Below are 22638 nucleotides of genomic sequence, written 5' to 3'. Positions count from 1 at the left end.
ACTTGGACGACCCAGTGCACTTGCTGGTCAGCTATGCGGAGTTGTGAAAAGTGTGATCATAATTTTGCATACCAAGTTTTTGGCGCCGTTGCCGGGGATTGTTCGAGTTTGGACAACTGACGGTTCATCTTGTTGCTTAGATTAGGTAATTTTCTTATTTATTTTCAACAATTTTTCAAAAATTTTCAAATTTTTTTTTCTAATTTTCGAAAATTTTTCAAAATTTTTTTAATAAAATCATAAAATAAAAAATTTTTGTGTTTCTTGTTTGAGTATAGAGTCAAATTTTAAGTTTGGTGTCAATTGCATGTTTTTATTTTTCTAGCATTTTTCGAAAACTCATGCATATATTCTTCTTGATCTTCAAGTTGTTCTTGATGATTGTCTTTGTTTGATCTTGTGATTTTTTTGTTTTGTGTCTTTTCTTGTTTTTCATATATATTTTTAATTTGTTAGTGTCTAAGCATTAAATATTTCTAAGTTTGGTGTCTTGCATATCTTTCTTTTCTAAAAAAATTTCAAAAAATATGTTCTTGATGTTCATCATGATCTTTAAAGTGATCTTGGTGTTCATCTTGACATTCAAAGTGTTCTTGCATGCATCATTGGTTTTGATACAAAATTTTTATGTTTTGAGTCAATTTTTTTCTCTTTCCTCGTTAGAATTCAAAAATATAAAAATATCTTTTCCTTTTCACTCATAAATTTGAAAATTTTGGGTTGACTTAGTCAAAGATTTTTAAAATTTAGTTGTTTCCTGTTAGTCAAGTCAAAATTTCAATTTAAAAATTTTTATCTTTTCAAATCTTTTTCAAAAATCAAATCTCTTTCATTTTTTTCTTAATATTTTCAAAAAATTTTAAAAATTAATTTTCAAAATCTTCTTATTTTTATTTTATATTTTCGAAAACCTTGCTAACAATTAAGGATTTGATTAAAAAAAAAATTTTTAAGTTTGTTACTTTCTTGTTAAGAAAGGTTCAATCTTTAAATTCTAGAATCATATCTTCTAGTTTCTTGTTAGTCAAGTCATCAATTTCAATTTTAAAAATCAAATCTTTTTAAAATCTTTTTCAAATCACATCTTTTTCAAATTTTAATTTCAAAATCTTTTTCTAACTTCTTATCTTTTCAAAACTTACTATTTCTTATCTTTTTCAAAACCACCTAACTACTTTTTCACTCCTCATTTTCGAAAATCACCTTCCTCTTTTCAAAAATCTTTTTAATTAACTAATTGTTTTAAAATCTAATTTTATTTTATTCCTTTCTTAATTTTTGAATATTAACTAATATTTAAAATAAAAATAAAAATATTTTTCCTTTTCTTTTATTTAATATTCAAATTCCCTCTCTCTCATCTCTTTCTATTTATTTATTTATTTACTAACACTTATCTCCTTCTTAAAATTTGAACCCTCTCTCCCTCTCTATGTTCGAATTCTCTTTATCTTCTCTCTACCTCATTCTTCTCTTCTTCTCTTCTTCTACTCACATAAAGGAATCTCTATACTGTGACATAGAGAATTTCTCTTCTTTTCTGTTCTCTTCTTTATCACATGAGCAGGAGCAAGGATAAAGATATTCTTGTTGAAGCCGATCCTAAACCTGAAAGGAGTCTGAAGAGGAAGCTAAGAGAAGTTAAAGCACAACTCTCTGGAGAGGGCCTGACAAAAATTTTCGAAAAAGAAGAAGACATGGCAGCCGAAAATAACAACAATGCCAGAGATACAAGGAAGATGCTTGGTGACTATGCTGCACCAACTTCCAACTTCTATGGAAGAAGCATCTCAATTCCTGCCATTGGAACAAACAACTTTGAGCTTAAGCCTTAATTAGTTTCTCTAATGCACCAGAACTACAAATTTCATAGACTTCCATCAGAAGATCATCATCAGTTCTTATCTGAATTCTTGCAGATCTGTGATACTGTTAAGACCAATGGGGTTGATCCCGAGGTCTACAGACTTATGCTTTTCTCCTTTGCTGTAAGAGACAGAGCTAGGACATGGTTGGACTCACAACCTAGAGAAAGCCTGAACTCTTGGGACAAGCTGGTCAATGCTTTCTTGACCAAATTCTTTTCACCTCAAAAGATGAGTAAGCTCAGAGTGGACGTCCAAACCTTCAGACAAAAGGAAGGTGAATCCCTCTATGAAACTTGGGAAAGATACAAGCAATTAACCAAAAGGTGTCTTTCTGACATATTTCCAGAATGGAGCATCATATGTATATTTTATGATGGTCTGTCTGAAATCAAAGATGTCATTGGATCATTCTGCTGGTGGATCCCTTCATCTGAAAATACCTGTAGAAGCCCAGGAACCCATTGAGATGGTTGCAAATAATCAGTTCATGTACACTTCTGAAAGGAATCCTGTAAATAATGGGGTGACTTAGAAGAAAGGAGTTCTTGAGATTGATACTCTGAATGCCATATTGGCTCAGAACAAAATATTGACTCAGCAAGTCAATCTGATTTCTCATAATCTGACTGGATTGCAAGCTGCATCCGGCAGTGCTACAGACGCCTCTTCTGAAGGAGAAGCTTATGACCCTGAGAATCCTACAATGGAAGAGGTGAATTACATGGGAGAACCCTATGGAAACACCTATAATCCTTCATGGAGGAATCATCTAAATTTCTCATGGAAGGATCAACAGAAGCCTGAACAATGCTTCAACAACAATAATGGTGGAAGAAATAGGTTTGGCAATAGTAAACCTTTTCCGTCATCTTCTCAGCAACAGATAGAGAATTCTGAACAGAGTCTCTCTAGCTTAGCAAACATAGTCTCTGATCTATCTAAGGCCACTCTCAGTTTCATGAATGAAACAAGGTCCTCCATAAAAAAATTGGAGGTACAAGTAGGTCAGCTGAGTAAAAGAGTTACTGAAACTCCTCCTAGTACTCTCCCAAGCAATACAAAAGAGAATCTAAAAAGAAAGTGATAGGCCATAACCATACCTGGCGTGGCCGAACTTGGAAAAGAGGAAGAGGAAGTGGTTCCCAATGAGGAAGACCTTAATGGACGTCCACTGACCACTAGGGAGTTCCCTCATGAGGAACCAAAGGGATCTGAGGCATATGCAGAGATCATAGAGATTCTACTGAATTTTCTATTACCATTCATGAGCTCTGATTAATATTCTTTTTCTGAAGAAGATGAAGTCATTGCTGAAGAGCAAGTTGCTCAGTATTTAGGAGCAATCATGAAGCTGAATGCCAAATTATTTGGTAATGAGACTTGGGAGGATGAACCTCCATTGCTCATTAATGAACTAAACGCCTTGGTTCAGCTGAAGATACCTCAAAAGAAACCGGATCCCGGAAGGTTCTTAATACCTTGCACCATTGGCACCATGACCTTTGAGAAGGCTCTGTGTGACCTGGGGTCAGGCATCAACCTCATGCCACTCTCTGTAATGGAGAAACTAAGAATCTTTGAGGTACAAGATGCAAGAATCTCATTGGAGATAGCAGACAGATTGATGAAAAAGGCTTATGGACTTGTAGAGGAAGTCTTAGTGAAGGTTGAAGGTCTTTACATCCCTGCTGACTTCATAATCCTAGACATTGGGAAGGATGAGGATGAATCCATCATCCTCGGAAGACCCTTCCTAGCCACATCAAAGGCTGTAATTGATGTGGACAGAGGAGAGTTAGTCCTGTAGTTGAATGAGGACTACCCTTTCTTTAAGGCTCAAGGATCTTCCTCTGTAAACATGAAAAAGAAGCATGAAAGGCTTCATCCAATTCTCTCCATACAGAGTTAAGCAGAGCCCCTACACTCAAACTCTAAGTTTGGTGTTGGGAGGCCACAATCATGCTCTGAACAATTGTAAAGCTCTGAAAAGAGCTCACTGTCAAGCTATTGACATTAAAGAAGCACTTATTGGGAGGCAACCCAATTTTATTTATTTATCTATGTTAGTTTATATTTTTTTTAGGATGATGATCATGTGGAGTCACAAAAACAACTGTAAAAATTAAAGCACAATAAAAACAGCATCAAAAATAGCACACCTTGGAGGACGAGCTTACTGGCGTTTAAACGCCAGTAAAGATACCAAAATGGGCGTTTAACGCCCAGCCTGGCACCATTCTGGGCGTTAAACGCCAGAACTGGCAGGCAAACTGGCGTTTAAACGCCAGTAAAGAAAGAAAAATGGGCGTTTAAACGCCCAGCCTGGCACCATTCTGGGCGTTAAACGCCAGAAAAGGGCAACAGACTGGCGTTTAAACACCAAAAAAGTGTAGCAGACTGGCCTTTAACGCCAAAAAATGCCACATAGAGGGCGTTTGAACGCCAGAAAGGTGCAGGGATGAGAAATCCTTGACACCTCAGGATCTGTGGACCCCACAGGATCCCCACCTACCCCACCTTACTCTCTCTCCTCTTCACACCTCTCTATAACACTCTATCCAAAACACCACTCACCTATCAAATCTTACCTTCTTCCCCATATTCTCTTTATCAGTCACATCCATCCCTTAATTCCCAAAAACCCATCATAAAACCCCACCTACCTCACCATTCAAATTCAAATAATTTTCCTCCCAAACCCACCCAACTTCACATGAACCCATCCCTCCTCTTACCCTATATATACCCCCCACTTACTCCTCCACTTTCACACATCACAAACACTTCTTTCCCCCTTGGCCGAAACCCTCTCACGCCTCCATCTCCCGCTTCTCTTCTTCTTCTACTCTCTTCTTTCTTCTTTTGCTTTAGGACGAGCAAACCTCTTATATTTGGTGTGGGAAAAAGCCCTGCTTTTTAATTTTTCATAACCATTAATGGCACATAAGACCGGAGAAACCTCAAGAAAGAGGAAAGGGAAGGCAATTGCTTCCACCTCCGAGTCATGGGAGATGGAAAGATTCATCTCAAAAGTCCATCAAGACCACTTCTATGAAGTTATGGCCAAGAAAAAGGTGATCTCTGAGGTCCTTTTCAAGCTCAAAAGGAGCGAATATCTGGAGATCCAACATGAGATTAGGAGAAGAGGATGGGAAGCTCTCACCAATCCCATTCAACAAGTCGGAATCTTAATGGTTCAAGAGTTCTATGCTAATGCATGGATCACTAAGAACCATGACCAAAGTACGAACCCGGACCCGAAGAATTGGCTCACGATGGTCTGGGAGAAATACTTAGATTTTAGTCCGGAAAATGTGAGATTGGCGTTCAACTTGCCAATCATGAGAGGAGATTCTCATCCTTTCACTAGAAGAGTCAACTTTGATCAAAGGTTAGACCAAGTCCTCAAGGACATCTATATGGAAGGAGCTCAATGGAAGAGCAATTCTAAAGGCAAGTCGGTTCAACTAAGAAGGCCGGACCTTAAGCCAGTGGCTAGAGGATGGTTGGAGTTCATCCAACGCTCTATCATTCCTACTAGCAACCGATCCGAAGTAACTATGGATTGGGCTATCATGATCTATAGTATCATGATTGGAGAGGAAGTGGAAGTTCATGAGATCATACCTCTAGAACTGTACAAGGTGGCTGACAAGCCCTCTACTTTGGCAAGGTTAGCCTTCCCGCATCTCATCTGTCACATATGCAATTTAGCTGGAATTGTCATAGAAGAAGACATCCTCATTGAAGCGGACAAACCCATCACTAAAAAGAGGATAGAGCAAACAAGAGAGCCCATTCATGGACCACAACAAGTGCATGAGGAAGTCCCTTATCAAGAAATCCCAGAGATGCCTCAAGGGATGCATTTTCCTTCACACAAATATTGGGAGCAACTCAACACCTCTTTAGGAGATTTGAGTTCCAATATGGAGCAACTAAGGGTGGAGCACCAAGAGCACTCTATTATCCTCCATGAAATAAGAGAGGACCAAAGAGCCATAAGGGAGGAGCAACAAAGGCAAGGAAGAGACATTGAGGTGCTTAAGCACTCCATAGGATCTTCAAGAGGAAGAACTAGCCAACTAAGGTGGACCCGTTCTTTAATTTCCTTGTTATTTATTTTTCTATTTTTTTTATTTTTATGCTTTATGTTTGTCTATATTTGTGTCTTTATTACATGATCATTAGTGTCCAGTGTCTATGCCTTGAAGCTATGAATGTCCCATAAATCCTTCACCTTTCTTAAATAAAAAATGTTTCTAATTGCAAAAGAACAAGAAGTACATGAATTTCGAATTCTATCTTGAAATTAGTCTAATTATTTTGATGTGGTGGCAACACTTTTTGTTTTCTAAATGAATACTTGAACAGTGCATTTTTTTATAGTGAAGTTTATGAATGTTAAAATTGTTGGCTCTTGAAAGAATGATGAACAAAGAGAAATGTTATTGATAATCTGAAAAATCATAAAATTGATTCTTGAAGCAAGAAAAAGCAGTGGAAAATACAAAGCTTGCAAAAAAAAAAAAGAAGCAAGCAGAAAAAGTCAATAGCCTTTTAAACCAAAAGACAAGGGTAAAAAGGTTCCAAGGCTTTGAGCATCAGTGGATAGGAGGGCCAAAGGAATAAAATCCTGGCCTAAGTGGCTAAATCAAGCTGTCCCTAACCATGTGCTTGTGTCATGAAGGTCCAAGTAAAAATCTTGAGACTGAGTGGTTAAAGTCGTGATCCAAGGCAAAAAGAGTGTGCTTAAGAACTCTGGACACCTCTAACTGGGGACTCTAGCAAAGCTGAGTCACAATCTAAAAAGGTTCACCCAATTATGTGTCTGTGGCATTTATGTATCTGGTAGTAATATTGGAAAACAAGATGCTTAGGGTCACGGTCAAGACTCATAAAGTAACTGTGTTCAAGAATCATCATACTGAACTAGGAGAATCAATAACACTATCTGAATTCTGAGTTCCTATAGATGCCAATCATTCTGAACATCAAAGGATAAAGTGAGATGTCAAAACTGTTCAGAAGCAAAAAGCTACTAGCCCCGCTCATCGAATTAGAACTAAGCTTCATTGATGTTTTGGAATTTATTGTATATTCTCTTCTTTTTATCTTGTTTTGTTTTCAGTTGCTTGGGGACAAGCAACAATTTAAGTTTGGTGTTGTGATGAGCGGATAATTTATACGCTTTTTGGCATTGTTTTTAGGTAGTTTCTAGTTTCGAATCCTTTGATAAGGTCTTTGAATCCTTTGATAAGGTCTTTGAATCCTATTTCGAATGTATTATGCTATTTGGGGAGGCTGACCATTTGGCCATGCCTAGACCTTGTTCTTATGTATTTTTCAACGGTGGAGTTTCTACACCTCACAGATTAAGGTGAGGAGCTCTGCTGTTCCTCGAGCATTAATGCAAGTATTATTGTTTTTCTATTCAATTCACGCCTACTTCTCCTATAAGATATACTGATGCGGTATTTTATAACCCACAGACTAACCGGCAAGTGTACCGGGTCGTTGATAAACTATTATTTTATGATTTATATTGTGTTTAATTGAGTAGTTTTATCAAGTCTTCACCCACTTATTCATATGATTTGCATGTATTTACAATTCCTTCCCAATATTGTTCTTTGATTGAAAACTTACTTTCCAAAGATCTTTTAATTGTATATTCTTATTCTCCTTTATACCATTCGATACCGTGATCTGTGTGTCAAGTATTTCAGGCTTCATAGGGCAAGAATAGCTTAGAGAATGGAGAGGAATCTTGAAAAAATGAAAGGAACACAAGAAATTGAGGAGATGACCAGCGAGAAGTGACGCGGGCGGATGGCTCATGCGACCGTGCGAAAAGAAAAAATTCACAGCGACGCGAACGCGTGGATTGGAAGCTGCACGAGTGACGCGAATGCGTGGACGTCGCGCACGCGTGGTACGGAAAATGCTGAGTGACGCGAACGTGTGGACGACGCGGTCGCGTGACGTGCGCGATCTGCAGAATTACAAAAGTCGCTGGCATAGATTATGGGCTACGTTTTAACCCAGTTTTCGGCCCAGAAATGCAGATTAGAGCCAGGGAACATGCAGAGACAGAGGAGAACATTCATTCCGCATAATTTTTAGTTTTAGATCTGATTTCTACTCCTCCTCTAGGTTTTTCATATACATTCATAAATTAGGATTTGAAGAATTTGGCTTTGGTTATTGAGAAGAGTCTACCTCCGGAACTGGTCATTCTACTTTGTTTACCTACTTTTAATTTACTCTTCCATATTCTTAATTTGTCCAGAGTTGACATTGGATTATTCTTAGAATTCATTAATACAAGACTATCTTTATTTTTTAATTAATCTCTTTGATTATTGTTTATCATATCTCTTTTTATTTTTCCTCTTAATTTTGTGAAGTCTATATTTATGATAATGGAGTAGTTGCCCAACTTGATTGGGAGTTGATTAAAAGGAGAACCTTGAGTTAGAACACTCAAGAGTTCAATTGTAATTGGTTCGTTGTTGGTTGGCTTGTTAGTCACTAACTCTAATCCTTCCTAAGGAAGAGGATTAGGACTTGTGAATAGAAGTTGACTTTTAATTTGACTTTCCTTTATTCGTTGAGGGTTAACTAAGTAGAAACAACTACTAATTATTAATTGATTTTGAGAAAATTCCAACAAGGATAGAACTTCCGATTAATCTTCTCCTAGTCAAGATTTTATTTAAATTACATAAATTCCCTGATTTAATTTCCTGTTTACCAATTTCAAAACTATTTTGGAAAACCTCTGATTAGTAAAATAGCACATATTCCTGCAACTCGTTGGGAGACGACCTGGGACTCATACTCCCAGTATTTTATTTCTAAAATTTGTGACAACTCTTTTCTAAATTGACAAGTGAATTTTTGCTAGTTAAGAGTTGTAATTGCAACGTTATTTTTCTTAATAATTCTTAATCTGCCAATTTTCGCCATGTCAGTCGTACCAAGTAATACTTTACATGAGTAAGGGTCGATCCCACGAGAATTGATGGATCAAGCAATAATGATTGATTGATTGGCTTAGTTAGGCAAGCAGAAAAGGGTTTTGAGATATTCAAAAGGTTTAAATTCGAACTCAGAATATAAAAAGGATAGACAAATAAATATGTTGGGAATAAAATATGGAGAAAACAGTTAAGGTTTCAGAGGTATCTATTTTTTCGGATTAATTTTTCTTACTAACTAATTTAATCATGCAAGATTTAATTCATGGCAAACTATATGTGACTAGACCCTAATTCCTTAGACCTTCCTAGTCTCCTCTAAAATTCATCAACTGTCAATTCCTTGGTCAATTAATTCCAATTAGAAGGTGAAGTTCAAATTCCAGTTTATATGCCACAAAAATCCTTATTATCGAAAAATAAGGGGATTATATGTCACGTATCCCGTTAAATACAAACAATTAGAAATTTAGGATAATATGTTTTCAAACTGTTGTTCAAGTAAAGAGCTTTTCCAAGTTTTACAAGAACTCAATTAGAACATGGGTCATACTTCCATTCCACCCAAATTCATAAAATAAAGAACGAAAACAAATTATTGAAATAAAATCAAAACATAGATTAAATTAGAAAGATCAAACGAATCAATCCATACAAATAGACAGAACTCCTAACCTTAACAATGGAGGATTAGTTTAGAGAGAAAATAAGGATTGTCAAAATGTAACGAGTTCCCATCTGATGGCATCTAAATTCCTATTTATAACTAATCCTAATAAATTTAAAATCTAATTATCTAAAATTAAAAATAATATCTTTTCCTAAAAATAAGATTTGAATTTAAATTCGAATTAATTAACAAGTCTTCAGCTGATGGGTGCGGACCACTTGATTTGTCCATTCTGCAGCTTCTAATCTATGTTTTTTGGGCTGGAAACTGGGTCAAACTAGCCCAGAAATCGCCCCAGCATTTTTTTGCGTTCTTCTGCACGTGGCGCATGTCACGCGTACGCGTCAGTCACGCAGACGCATCGCTGAGCAAATCTTCAATTCACGCGTACGCGTCAGTCACGCGCACGCGTCGCCATGGATACCTCCAAATCACGCGCACGAGTGTGCGTCGCTCCTCGCATCCATCTCCTTTGATTCTTGTGCTGCAGAAACTCCATTAAATCCAACCGAATGCTACCTAAAATAAACAGTATTGCACAAAACTCAAAATAGCATCCATAGTGGCTAAAATATAATTAATTCTTGATTTAACTCAACGAAATCCATGCAAATTCACTAGAAAAAGATAGAAAAGATGCTCACGCAACATATACTCTTGTACTTAATTCAGTTAAGTCAGAATGAAGGGGTGACCCGTGACAATCACCCAATCTTCGTTACTCGCTTAGCCAAGATCCGCGTGCCTGACAACCACAAAGCAGTCTACAGGATGTTCAACGTAGTCATTGGACGACAGCTGGAGTATACTTTCTTTGGTCTCTGACCCACGGATCTGAATCACCTCTTCTGACAACAGAGCATTCGAATCCGTGATGTTAGAACCTTCGTGGTATAAGCTAGAATCAATTGGCAGCATTCTTGAGATTCGGAAAGTCTAAACTTTGTCTGTGGTATTTCGAGTAGGATATGGGATGGGATGACTGTGATGAGCTTCAAACTCGTGACTGTTGGGCGCAGTGACAGTGTGCAAAAGAATAAATGTATTCTATTCCGACACGATTGAGAACCGATAGCTGATTAGCCATGCGGGAAACCGTAGAGGACATGTTTTCACTGAGAGGACGGATGGTAACCATTGACAATGGTGATCCACCAACATATAGCTTGCCATGGAAGGGAGTACGCATGATTGGATGAGGACAATAGAAAAGCAGAGGTTCAAAGGCAACAAAGCATCTCCAAACGCTTATCTAAAATTCCCATCGAGGAACTATATAAGTAACTGTATTTTATTTTCCATTTTATTTATCTTTTAATTATCAACACCTCATAACCATTTGAATCTGCCTGACTGAGATTTACAAGATGACCATAGCTTGCTTCAAGTCGACAATCTCCGTGGGATCGACCCTTACTCACCTAAGGTATTACTTGGACGACCCAGTACACTTGTTGGTCAGCTATGCGGAGTTGTGAAAAGTGTGATCACGATTCCCATACCAATTGTCTAAGGGTGTCTACACGGAAATGGATCCTCTCCAGTTTTTTTAACACTTGAGAAAATAAAGTGTGATCTATCACCATTAATTTTATAAGTAGGACCAAAATTAAATATAAGAGAGAGAGAGAGAGAGAGAGAGAGAGTAATGAAGGGTGAGAGATCACAATTAACACCATCCAGTTTTTTTTCACTGGAGAGGATCCACTCCATGTCTACACAACAAGTTTTCAATAAAAAAATTAACAAAGTGTTGTAGAATAAATAAATAAGGAAGATATAATATAAAATAAATATAAATGGAAGACTCTATTTTTAATATTCACTAATATAATTATCTCACTATAATAAAAGTAACTTATATATTTACTACTATTATATATTAGCAACATATGAAATGAGAGAAAAATTTTGTATATAGACAATATAAAAAGAGAGAGAAAGTTGTTGTTATTGATTTGTTTATTGCTGTAACTGTGTGTTATGCACTGAGGTTTAACCTCTATTTATACATGCAAGGAGGCTACTTTTTTCTGTTATCATTAAATGTAAGGACTTTGGTAACATAGCTCTTCAGTATGGAAAAGGTGAGCCGTCCATGGTCATCCATTTCATTCTTATCGTAACACTCCCCTTGGATGACCATTTAGGATTATTGCCTCGTTAAAACCTTACAAAAGAAAACCCAATGGAAAAAAACTTTAGTGAAGGAAAAAGAGTACAATATCATTTGTGATGGGGACTGTCTCATTAAAAACCTTGTCAAGAAAAACCCAATGGGAAAAAAAACCTGACCAAGGAAAAAAGAGTACAGCCTCCCCCTCTTGTCGACATTATTTAATGTCTCAAAATCAACGCATCCCAATCTCATGTACCAATCTTTCAAAGGAGGATTTTGGGAGTGACTTTGTAAATAAATCTGCCAGATTGTCACTTGAGCGGATCTGCTGGACATCAATTGTCCCTTGATTTTGAAGATCATGAGTGAAGAAGAATTTGGGAGAAATATGCTTTATTCTATCCACTTTAAGTTGATTAATGCATGCTGTATTATCTTCAAACAGAACAGTTGGAGCTATCTTATGATCAATCAATCCACATGATGACAGGATATATTAGATCAAACTCCTGAGCCAAAAACACTCGCGACTTGCTTCATGTATTGCTAGTATTTCAGCATGATTAGAGGAAGTTGCTGCAATTGTCTGTTTCGTAGACCTCCATGATATAGCTGTATCACCATATGTGAACAAATATCCTGTTTGAGATCTTCCTTTATGTGGATCAGACAAGTATCCAGCATCTGCATAGCCAACTAGTTGTGACTTGGATCTATATGGATAAAACAATCTCATATCAACAGTTCCATGAAGATATCGAAAGATTTGCTTGACTCCACTCCAATGTCTTCTGGTTAGAGAGGAACTATACCTTGCTAATAAATTCACAGCAAATGATATATCGGGTCATGTATTTTTAGCAAGATACATTAGTGCTCCAATGGCACTAAGATATGATACTTCAAGACCAAGGATATCTTCATTTTCTTTTTTAGGACATAATTGATCCTTTTTCACATTCAAAGATCTTACGATCATTGGGGGACTTAATGGATGTGACTTATCCATATAAAATCTCTTCAAGATCTTTTATGTGTATGTTATTTGATGAATAAAGATCCTATTCTTTTATGTACTCGATCTGTAAGCCGAGACAAAATTTAGTCTTTCCAAGATCTTTCATCTCAAACTCTTTTTTTAGAGTTTTTATAATTGTTGGAATCTCTTCAGGAGTTCCAATGATATTTAAATCATCAACGTACACAGCAATTATAATGAATCCAGATGCAGATTTCTTTATGAAAACACATGGACAGATATCATCATTCTTGAATCCATTTTTGGCCAGATACTCAGCAAGACGATTATACCACATTCGTCCAGATTGCTTTAGACCATATAAAGATCTTTGCAATTTAACTGAGTATAATCCATGTGAATATTCATTGGATGGTTTGGATATCTTTAATCCTTCAGGGACTTTCATATAGATATCACGATCTGATGAGTCGTATAAGTAGGCTGTTACCACATCCATTAAATGCATATGTAGTTTATCATATACAGATAAACTGACCAAATAATGCAATGTTATTGCATCCACTACAGGAAAATACGTTTCTTCATAATCTATTCCGGGCCTTTGTGAAAAAACTTGTGCCACAAGTCAGGCTTTGTAGCGCACAACTTCATTTTTCTCATTTCGTTTTCTCACAAATACCCATCGGTATCCAACAGGTTTTACATCTTCTGGTGTACAGACTACAAGTCCAAAGACCTCACATTTTGCAAGTGAGTCTAACTCAGCCTTCATGGCTTCTTCCCATTTTGGCCAATCATTTTTTTGTTGACATTCTTCAACTGATCTTGGCTCAAGATCCTTACTTTCATGCATGATATTTAATGCCACATTATATGCAAATATTTCATTGACAATCCGTAAATCAGGCTTTAAATACATCTCCAGTTTGTATCTCAAGATACCTCACTATAGAGGGAGAATCATATCCAACATATATCCCCAATTTTCTTTGGGGTCCCATTTTAGTGTGATTAGGTGGTGCAATAGGAACATATATCGCACACCCAAATATTCTTAAATGGGAAACATTTGGCTGTTGGTCAAATGCTAATTGCATAGGAGAGAACTGATGGTAAATCATTGGCCTCAAACGAATAAGTGTTGCGGCGTGTAAAGTAGCATGTCCACAGACCGAGGTTAGGAGATTTGTTCTCATAAGTAAGGGTCTAGCAATTAATTGGAGGTGTTTAATAAGTGATTCTGCTAACCCATTTTGTGTGTGAACATGAGTTACTGGATGTTCAACACTTATTTCATTAGCCATACAATAAGCATCAAATACTTGGGAAGTAAATTCACCAGCATTATCAAGACAAATTGCTTTGATTGGATTTTCTGGAAACCGTGCTTTTAATCGAATAATTTGAGCCAGTAATCTCGCAAACGCCAAGTTGCGAGAAGATAATAAGCACACATGTGACCATCTCGAAGATACGTTTATTAGGACCATAAAATATCTAAAAGATCCATATGGTGGATGAATAGGTCCACATATATCACCTTGAATCCTTTCTAGAAATTCATGAGACTCAAATCCAATCTTTACTGGTGATGGCCTTAAAATTAACTTCCCTTGAGAACATGCAGCACAACAAAATTCACTACATTTAAGAATCTTCTGGTTTTTTAGTGAATGTCCATGGGAATTTTCAATAATTCTCCGCATCATGGTTGTTCCTAGATGACCCAATCGGTCGTGCCAAATTATGAACTCATTTGGGCAAGTAAACTTCTGGTTTACAATAGCATGTGATTCAATTGCACTAATCTTGGTATAATACAACTCAGATGAAAGTGAGGGTAACTTTTTTAATATAACCTTTTTATTTAAATCATGAGTTGTGATACATAAATACTCATGATTTCCCTCATTCATTGTTTTAATTAATATGATATCCATTTCGGCGAATATCTTTGAAACTCAACAAGTTCCTCAAAGACTTGGTAGATAATAGTGCATTATTTATTATAAATTTCATTCCTCCAGGAAAAAAAAATTATAGCTCTTCCGGAGCTTTCTATCACATTGCCTGAGCCAATAATAGTATTAACATATTCTTCTTTTCACACAAGATGGGTAAAATATATATCACTTTTGAGAATGGTGTGCGAACTTGCACTATCCGCAAGGCATACATCTTCATTATATATTCTTGCCATTTTCTTCAAAGACAAATAATAATAAAATGAGTAGTATGCACAGTTAAATTGAATACTTGATCGGAATTATTTTTCTAAGAAACACTATACATAAAAATAATGTCATATACCGAAATTTTATTTTAAAACTTGAGACATTTAATGATTTCAAAATTTATGAACATTAATATTTCATTATTTATGTACATCATATTTGAAACTCAAATACATAGAAAATAAAATTTAACAATAAGTTCTTTACATTATTTATTTACATGGATACTTAACAATCTCACATATTAAACTATTCCATCATTGATCAAATGACCAATATTTTCTTCAGGATCCTCAAAGAAATTAGATACATCATAATGAGTAGTGGAATTTTCAACATCATTTGAAACAAAATTTGTTTCCTTTCCTTTATCATCCTTTTTCAAAGATGCCTGGTAAAGATCGACTAGGTACATTGGGGTACGACAGGTACGTGACCAATGGCCCTTTCCATCACAACGGAAACACTTATCCTCTGTTGATTTACTTTCCCCAATATTTCTTTCTTTATCCCACTTCTGGTGAGATCCTCTCTTTGGAATATAATTCCTTTTTCTTCCATAATTTTTCTTGTTACTAAAACCTTGCTATTTACCTCTTCTGGGGTAATTTGCCGCATTTACTTCAGGAAATGGGGCGGCGCCAATTGGGCGCGCTTCATGATTCTTTAAAAGCAACTCATTGTTGCGTTCAGCAACAAGAAGGTAAGAAATTAACTCAGAATACTTTTTAAACCCTTTTTCTCAATACTGCTGTTGCAGGAGCACATTCGAGGTATGGAAGGTTGAGAAAGTTTTCTCCAACATATCATTGTCAGTTATCTTTTTCCCACACAATTTCATTCGTGAGGTGATTCAAAACATTGCAGAATTATATTCATTTATGGATTTAAAATCCTGCAGATGCAAGTGCGTCCATTCATATCGGGTTTGAGGAAGTATCATCGTTTTTTTTTATGATTATACCTTTCTTCAAGGTCTTTCCAAAAATCTGCAAGATCTTTTAATGTGAGATATTCATTTTTCAATCATTCGTCAAGATGATGACGAAGAAAAATCATGACTTTAGCTTTATTCTTCTGGGATGATTATACCCTTCTTCAAGGTCTTTCCAAAAATCTGCAAGATCTTTTAATGTGAGATATTCATTTTTCAATCCTTCGTCAAGATGATGACGAAGAAAAATCATGGCTTTAGCTTTATCCTTTTGGGATGCATTATTTTCAGCCTTAATGGTATCTCCAAGATTCATTGAATCAAGATGAATTTCAGCATCTAATATCCATGATAAATAATTGTTTTCAGATATATCAAAAGCATTGAATTCAAGAGGAAAGAGTTTCGATATAATAAAAATTTGTTATCTGAGTCTTCCTAAAAATTTGATCAGAGTCTCATGCTAATAACGTGTTGTAGAATAAATAAATAAGGAAGATATAATATAAAATAAATATAAATGGAAGACTCTAATTTTGATATTCACTAATATAATTATCTCACTATAATAATGATGATTAATATATTTACTAATATTATATGTTATAGTATATAAAGAAAAGATAAAGAAAAACTTTGTACAGAGAGAAAGAGAGAAAATGTTTTGTATATAAACAATATAAAAAGAGAGAAGGTTGTTGTTATTGATTTGTTTATTGTTATAACTTGTAATGTGTGTTACGCAGTGAGGTTTTAACCTCTATTTATACATGCAAGGAGGCTACTTTTTTTTGTTATCATTAAATATAAGGACTTTGATAACATAACACTTCAGTATGAAAAAGGTGAACCGTCCATGGTTATCTATTTCATTCTTCTTGTAATACAAAGAAGATTTTACAAGTGGTTTTTGACTGGTTGTTATATATAATTATAATTTTTTAATTATTAGAATTTTTTATAAATAAAATTTTTTGGATTAGAATAAGAATTTAATTTTGATGAGCTGTCATTTTAAAATTGTTTTACACCTACATCTGATCACATAACAATACATTAACAAAAATAAATATCTAGGCTGGTGGAGGCCTTTGAAGATGGTATGCAGCTTGTGGCTAGGAACGGTATAAGTCTATAAGAATTCAGTTTTAGCATGATTTATGGGTCAAAGAAGGCAGATTGAAGGAGGTATTTCCACGGCTGTACCGAGTCTCAAATAATGTGGATAGTAGGGTTTGTGAGAGAGAGCTTCGGGACTGGGAGATGGTGGATTTGAATTCTATCTTGCAAATGCTCTCTAAAGTAGTTGTCAAGGCAGACAAAGTTGATAAACTGGTGTGCAAACATGAGTCTTTCCTCACGTGGTTTGTAATTTTGGAAGGTTAAACACTATGGACAGATGTCTCTGTAAATTGAAGATGTTGTCCGATAATGAGGTGGCGGTACGAGTAAGGAGTCGGTTCATCATATATTTTCTGACGTGAGTTTGGCATCAAACGCCTAAGGACTGCTTTTATTGTTGGATGAATCAGCCTATTTAGCAAACTGCGCAAAAGAGAATGGTTGGTGTATTTTTTTGCTGTTCTTTGTGGGCAATTTAGGAGCGTAACTCCTGAATTTTCAGAAGAAGGTAAGAACTCTTGATGCTTGTGTTAACCAAGTCCAATTCTTTGCCAACCGGTGGCTGAAGAATAAGGGAAAATAGTTGTGTTTTGTCTTGATGAAAGAACTTGTATCATAAGAGAGGACATAATGGTTTAATGGAGTATATGTATCTAATGGTGATCCTTCGGTGGAGGATGAAGACCCTAGGAGTCTTGCTTTGTTAGATATGTGTTTATAGTTTCCTTATTTTTTGAAGTAGTTCATTGCTGTTTGTATGTTGTTTGAGTGTTTTGTTTTTTGTTGTGCTTTAGACGGCGCTCACTTTTTTGTTTTGGAGCTAGTGAGTTCCAAAGTGATTGAAAACAAATTTATTATGATATTTTTAAATGTTAAAAATTATTTCATCAAATATAATTATTATTATTTGTATTTATTAAAAGTAAATTTTAATTTGATTTATTAAATATAAGTGTTATGATTTTTAAGAAATTATCTTTTATAAATTAACTTTTATAAATTATCTTAAAGAATAAAAATTTTACGAAACGAAGGCTAAGAGCGAGAATCATACTTTTTACCATATAATAAAGAAACAAGGTAAATTACAACCACGCTACACTATATGATTATATGTAAACTCCTAACATTTTGCATGATACATAACATTAAATGGAGCGCTTTTTAGCATTGATGTCTCGAATGGCTTCAAGAAATTTGTTTCTGTCGATAGGCTTTACCAAGTGAAAGTCCATTCCAGCATCTATGGTCATTTTGTCACTGTCAGCTGTTAATGCAATTATAGGAATGCGAATATTACCATACCTCTTCTCTATCTTTCTTATTTTCCTTGTTGCCTCGAACCCGTTCATTACTGGCATCTGTGGAATCAATTACATCAGGAGTAAGCCAAACATTACCTGGCAAAATAAGTCAAATACAAAAACGTTACCTGGCAATCCATTAAGATGTAATCGTAAGGGGGATTAGGAAAATCCTTGATTAAACCATCACCAACTAGATGCACAGCTGCTTCTCCATTCTCACACTGCTCTATAATCGCTCCAAGCTTGATCAAAGTACGCAAAGCAATCATGCGCATCAATGGAGTATCATCAACCACCAAAATTTTCTTACCACTCAACGGCTTTTCTGTATCCTCACATTCTTGTATTACAGAAGATTGATCCACAAAGGATTCCTGAGTGTTCAATTTGGATCCACCGAACTCAGGAAGAAGCTTTATAACCTGGAACAAACGGCTACCGTGAAACGGTTTCGATAGAACCATGTCCTTGGGATCAATCGTGTCCTTATCAAGATTCTTAAAGAGAATCTTCTTATCTAACCAAACAACTTGACAAGGGTTACAAAGCCCTCTTTTGAAGTTGGAAACTATCTTACACAGCTCCAAAAGTGGCCCTGCATCTGTCTCAACCACAATAAGGATAAAGCCATTAGATGCTGCTCCAATATCCGTCTTTCCATCCATAGAACTCAATGCAACTCTAACTCTGCTGGAACGGGAATGAGAGCTCGCACTCAAATACTCTGATCCTTGAGAACCACTACTGTGGCTGCTTGAATACAGACACTTTTGTTTCATCTTCTTCAAGACATCAAATAGATCCTCCAACCGTTTCGCGGCGGCAACTTTGATCCCTAAGCCCTCCATGAACTTCTCTGTGGCCTTCCGCCGATACTCGTCGGCGATTAGCATAATGACACGAGAAGGCTCTGGCTTGGGACTGGAGCTGCGGATTCGGAATCTTGGACTAAGGGAACGAATGCTTGAACCGGAGCTACAACTTTGAAGGGTTGGTAATGGTGCCTGAGTGTGGTTTCTTTCATCAACACCTTCTTCTTCTTTTGTGCTAGCAGCATTCGTGATTGTCTCGTATACATTAAGGATAACATTGAACTTGAAGCATGTTCCCTTTTCTCCCACGTCCTTCTCTGAAATTTCAATGTCTCCATGCATCAAACGCACCTAAATAAAATAAAATTAAAAAAAAAAGTTAGACACTCTTTTTCTGTTTTACCTGAAATTACATAAATAAGGAGTGCTAGAGACCATCAGATTTTGTGATTTGTAGCCATCATGAGTATTTTTAATGGTGTGAGATTACATTTAAAAGTGTGAGATTATTTATTTTTCTTTTAATGGTTAAATGCTGTCTCTCTAGACTTTCTCTTACATAAGCTATTATTAAAAAATTGGTTTCAAGTAAAAACCAATTATTTGTGTATAAATCAGATAAAATCAATTTAAACTGTTTTTTTTTTAAATTAAAATCAATTTTATTTTTATGAACTGACTTAAACTGATGTGTATCATATTATAAACAAATTTTAAACCAATTTTGTTATGATTTAGACAACTCAGGATTTCTTCTAACAACGATGAACAAGAATAAAAACTATGAACACAGCAGTGAGACTCAAATGATGAATAGAAGAGAGAAGAACTGAAAGAGTATATTGATGCTATATCAAATTACATTCAGATATCTATCTTGAATCTTCTATATACTGCAACACCTATACATATAAACTCCTAACCAATGCAGTGAGAATGCTTTGATACACACGCAAAAGCAGCATCCCAAAACAGAATAACAATTCTGCAACCTAACTAACTAACTAATTCTACTTTCTAATTCTGTCTTAATTACATTTTTACCTTCGTATAAATATTAGTAAGTAAAGCAAATACGTACCAGTGATTGCACAATCCCAAGTCCCAAGCCAGTTCCTCCAACTCCAAGGGAAGTTTCTTTGACTTGGATATAGTTCTCAAACACAGACTCGTACTTCTCTTTGGGGATTCCTTTTCCCGTATCATCCACTTCAAATATAAAATCCATAACGCAATATGGATCTGCGTGTGTTGAATTACTCGTGCCTTCAATTTCATCACTGCTAATTTTCTTCAAACATAAGCATGATAAACGTCCCATGAATCCATGTTTTTCACTATTACCAGCCATTAATGAATTGTGCAAGCTTGGCTTTTGAGCTCTTGCCCTAACCACTATGTGCCCCTCATCAGTAAACTTAACAGCATTGCTCAAAAGATTACACAAAACTTGTTTGAGTCTTCCTCTGTCTCCTTTGACACGTGAGTATCTAATAATAGAACCATCACAAGGGTCCAAGATTAGATCCACACCTTTCTTTGAGGCCATAGGGTGGTATAAGTCAACTATATCTTCCAACAGAATTGATACATCAAATTCCTCTTCCTCAAGCTGTATTTTTCCAGCCTCAATTTTGCTTGTGTCAAGTATAGAATTCAGCAGCCCTAAGCAAGTATTTATAACATGACAACAAATTAATACTTTCAATTTACATCTGGGTGTGAGTACTATATAATAAAGATGAAAATTCAAATGCAGTTAAATTTATTTGAAGTTGATAGCCGAGAATCTTCAGATATGATAGTTAAACATATCAAATTATTTAATGATTCTCAATTATCAACTTCACATAAAGTTAAACACCAAACTTCAACCTCAAAAATTAGCACTTGATAAATAGAATAGTTGCACTCAAATTGGGTGACGCAAATTAAGATGAAATTATTACCTAGTAAGTCTTGGGTGCAACCCTTCATTAGTTTTAAGTTGGTGTCCAATTCAGACGCATTTTGAACAAAGTCAAAGGACATGTCTATCAGAGCAGTAAGGCCCGCAAGAGAAGCCCTAACATCATGATTGGCAGCAGCAAATGCAAGGCTTTTATTCATGTTCTTTCTCTCAGCTTGTTGGGTGCCTTCCATTTGTTTCAAGAGTGAGGCACGCAATCTCATTTCTCTCTTTGCATTTCTTGCATTCATGCTTAGAAAGCTCACGAGAGCAATCAATATCATCAATATCATTACAATCAACACAGTCAACCCTTTTTTCTTATAATGCTGGTCAAAGCTAAGTAATTCATTCTTTCGAATAGCCACAACATATACCTGAAATCAAAACATACCATTTAATTTTGATTCCTGTTAGTATAACTTTATAAGTGTACCTAATTACATAACATTACTTTAATAAAAATAATTATTTTTACAATAATTTTATAAGTGCATTAAAAGAATGAATGTGAATAGATGATTACTGGTAGTACGCTAAAATTAAACTCTACTTATAATGAATAATATAGAAACTTACCGATTCTATTCCCATGACATCAATTGTGCTGCAGTGAATCAAATATTCCGTATTCTGAATATTCAAACTAGATCCAAATCTTTCATTGTTGCATGGTATAGCAGTGTCTCCAACACCTTTAGGGTTTCCATTTTGGTCCAATAATTGAAGCAAAACTGTATCATTAGAAATCACCAAACGAGTATTTCGGATCCCTTGTACAATAGCCCTTCCATCTTTTGTAGCCCAAGACATGCTCATTGAACTTTGATGAAGATCATTGTTTTGAGCCCTGAGAAAATCAGTTACTGTTGTTTCCGAGAACCCTAGAGAGATCACACTTGTTCTTGTGACTCTTGCGGAGTTGAGAAACAAAGGGTTGTGGCCATTATCAACAATAATGCTCCAATTGGTTCGCAATGATGAGGCATTGCTGAATGCATATGAATAAGAAAATTGAAGAGCTTCAGAAATCCAACTTGTGTTAATAGACGAAAAATTGTATTTTGTAGGTTCACCATAGGGTTCTCCATTATCTTGATCTACATGTTGGATATAATATAGAGTAGATGAAGATGATGAGTTGGAGAACATTGCCAAAATTTGAAGATGATCTCTATAATATGAAAAGGAGAGACCTTGCATGACTATGTATGAAATTTGCTCTAAGTGAGGAACGCTCTCAAATGCTTGAAATAATAACGGAGCCACCTGAAATAATAATGACATAAAAGATGGTAAGTAAGGTTACAACAAAATTTTCTTTCCGGTAATAACTGAAAAATTTATATATGGAAAATTTAAATGACATATAGTAGTGTCAAATTAATAACGGTCTTAAAGATTAGATCGAATCGGCTAATTTTATTGAATTAAATGAAACTAATATTAAATCGGTTTTATTTATGAAAAAAATCGATTATTAATAACCAGTAAAAAATTAAAAAATTTGATGAAAATTGGTAAAGTAGATAAACCAATACGAACTTTTAGTGTTTTAACTGATTTAAAATAATAAAATACTAAATATAGCACTTTAAAAAAATTATATTTCTTAAATAAATTTATAATTTTATGATATTTAATTTAACTTGATTAAAT

The 22638-nt window shown here is 35.4% G+C and overlaps 2 protein-coding genes across 2 annotated transcripts in view; one reads left to right on the top strand and one right to left on the bottom strand.

Moving 5' to 3' along the window:
- Positions 1-17176, top strand: part of LOC107464914 (uncharacterized) — a 35011-nt gene extending 17835 nt beyond the window's left edge. Inside the window, exon 26 of the mRNA XM_052254209.1 lies at positions 16943-17176. Coding sequence (XP_052110169.1) covers positions 16943-17176 — 234 coding nt within the window. The remainder of the gene's footprint in view (positions 1-16942) is intronic.
- An 884-nt stretch (positions 17177-18060) lies between these two features.
- LOC107464915 (histidine kinase CKI1-like) overlaps positions 18061-22638 on the bottom strand; it is a 5385-nt gene continuing 807 nt past the window's right edge. The window contains exons 2-6 of the mRNA XM_052254208.1: positions 21559-22248; positions 20981-21356; positions 20113-20696; positions 18345-19382; positions 18061-18273 (exon numbers count right to left, since the gene is read on the bottom strand). Of these exons, the coding sequence (XP_052110168.1) occupies positions 18061-18273; positions 18345-19382; positions 20113-20696; positions 20981-21356; positions 21559-22248 (2901 nt within the window). The remainder of the gene's footprint in view (positions 18274-18344; positions 19383-20112; positions 20697-20980; positions 21357-21558; positions 22249-22638) is intronic.

The sequence above is a fragment of the Arachis duranensis genome, chromosome 9 (assembly GCF_000817695.3).
Source record: "Arachis duranensis cultivar V14167 chromosome 9, aradu.V14167.gnm2.J7QH, whole genome shotgun sequence".
In the NCBI taxonomy this organism is placed as follows: Eukaryota; Viridiplantae; Streptophyta; class Magnoliopsida; order Fabales; family Fabaceae; genus Arachis; species Arachis duranensis.
The sequence above is the reverse complement of the archived record's forward strand: the minus strand, read 5'-3'. Positions and strand labels throughout refer to the sequence as shown.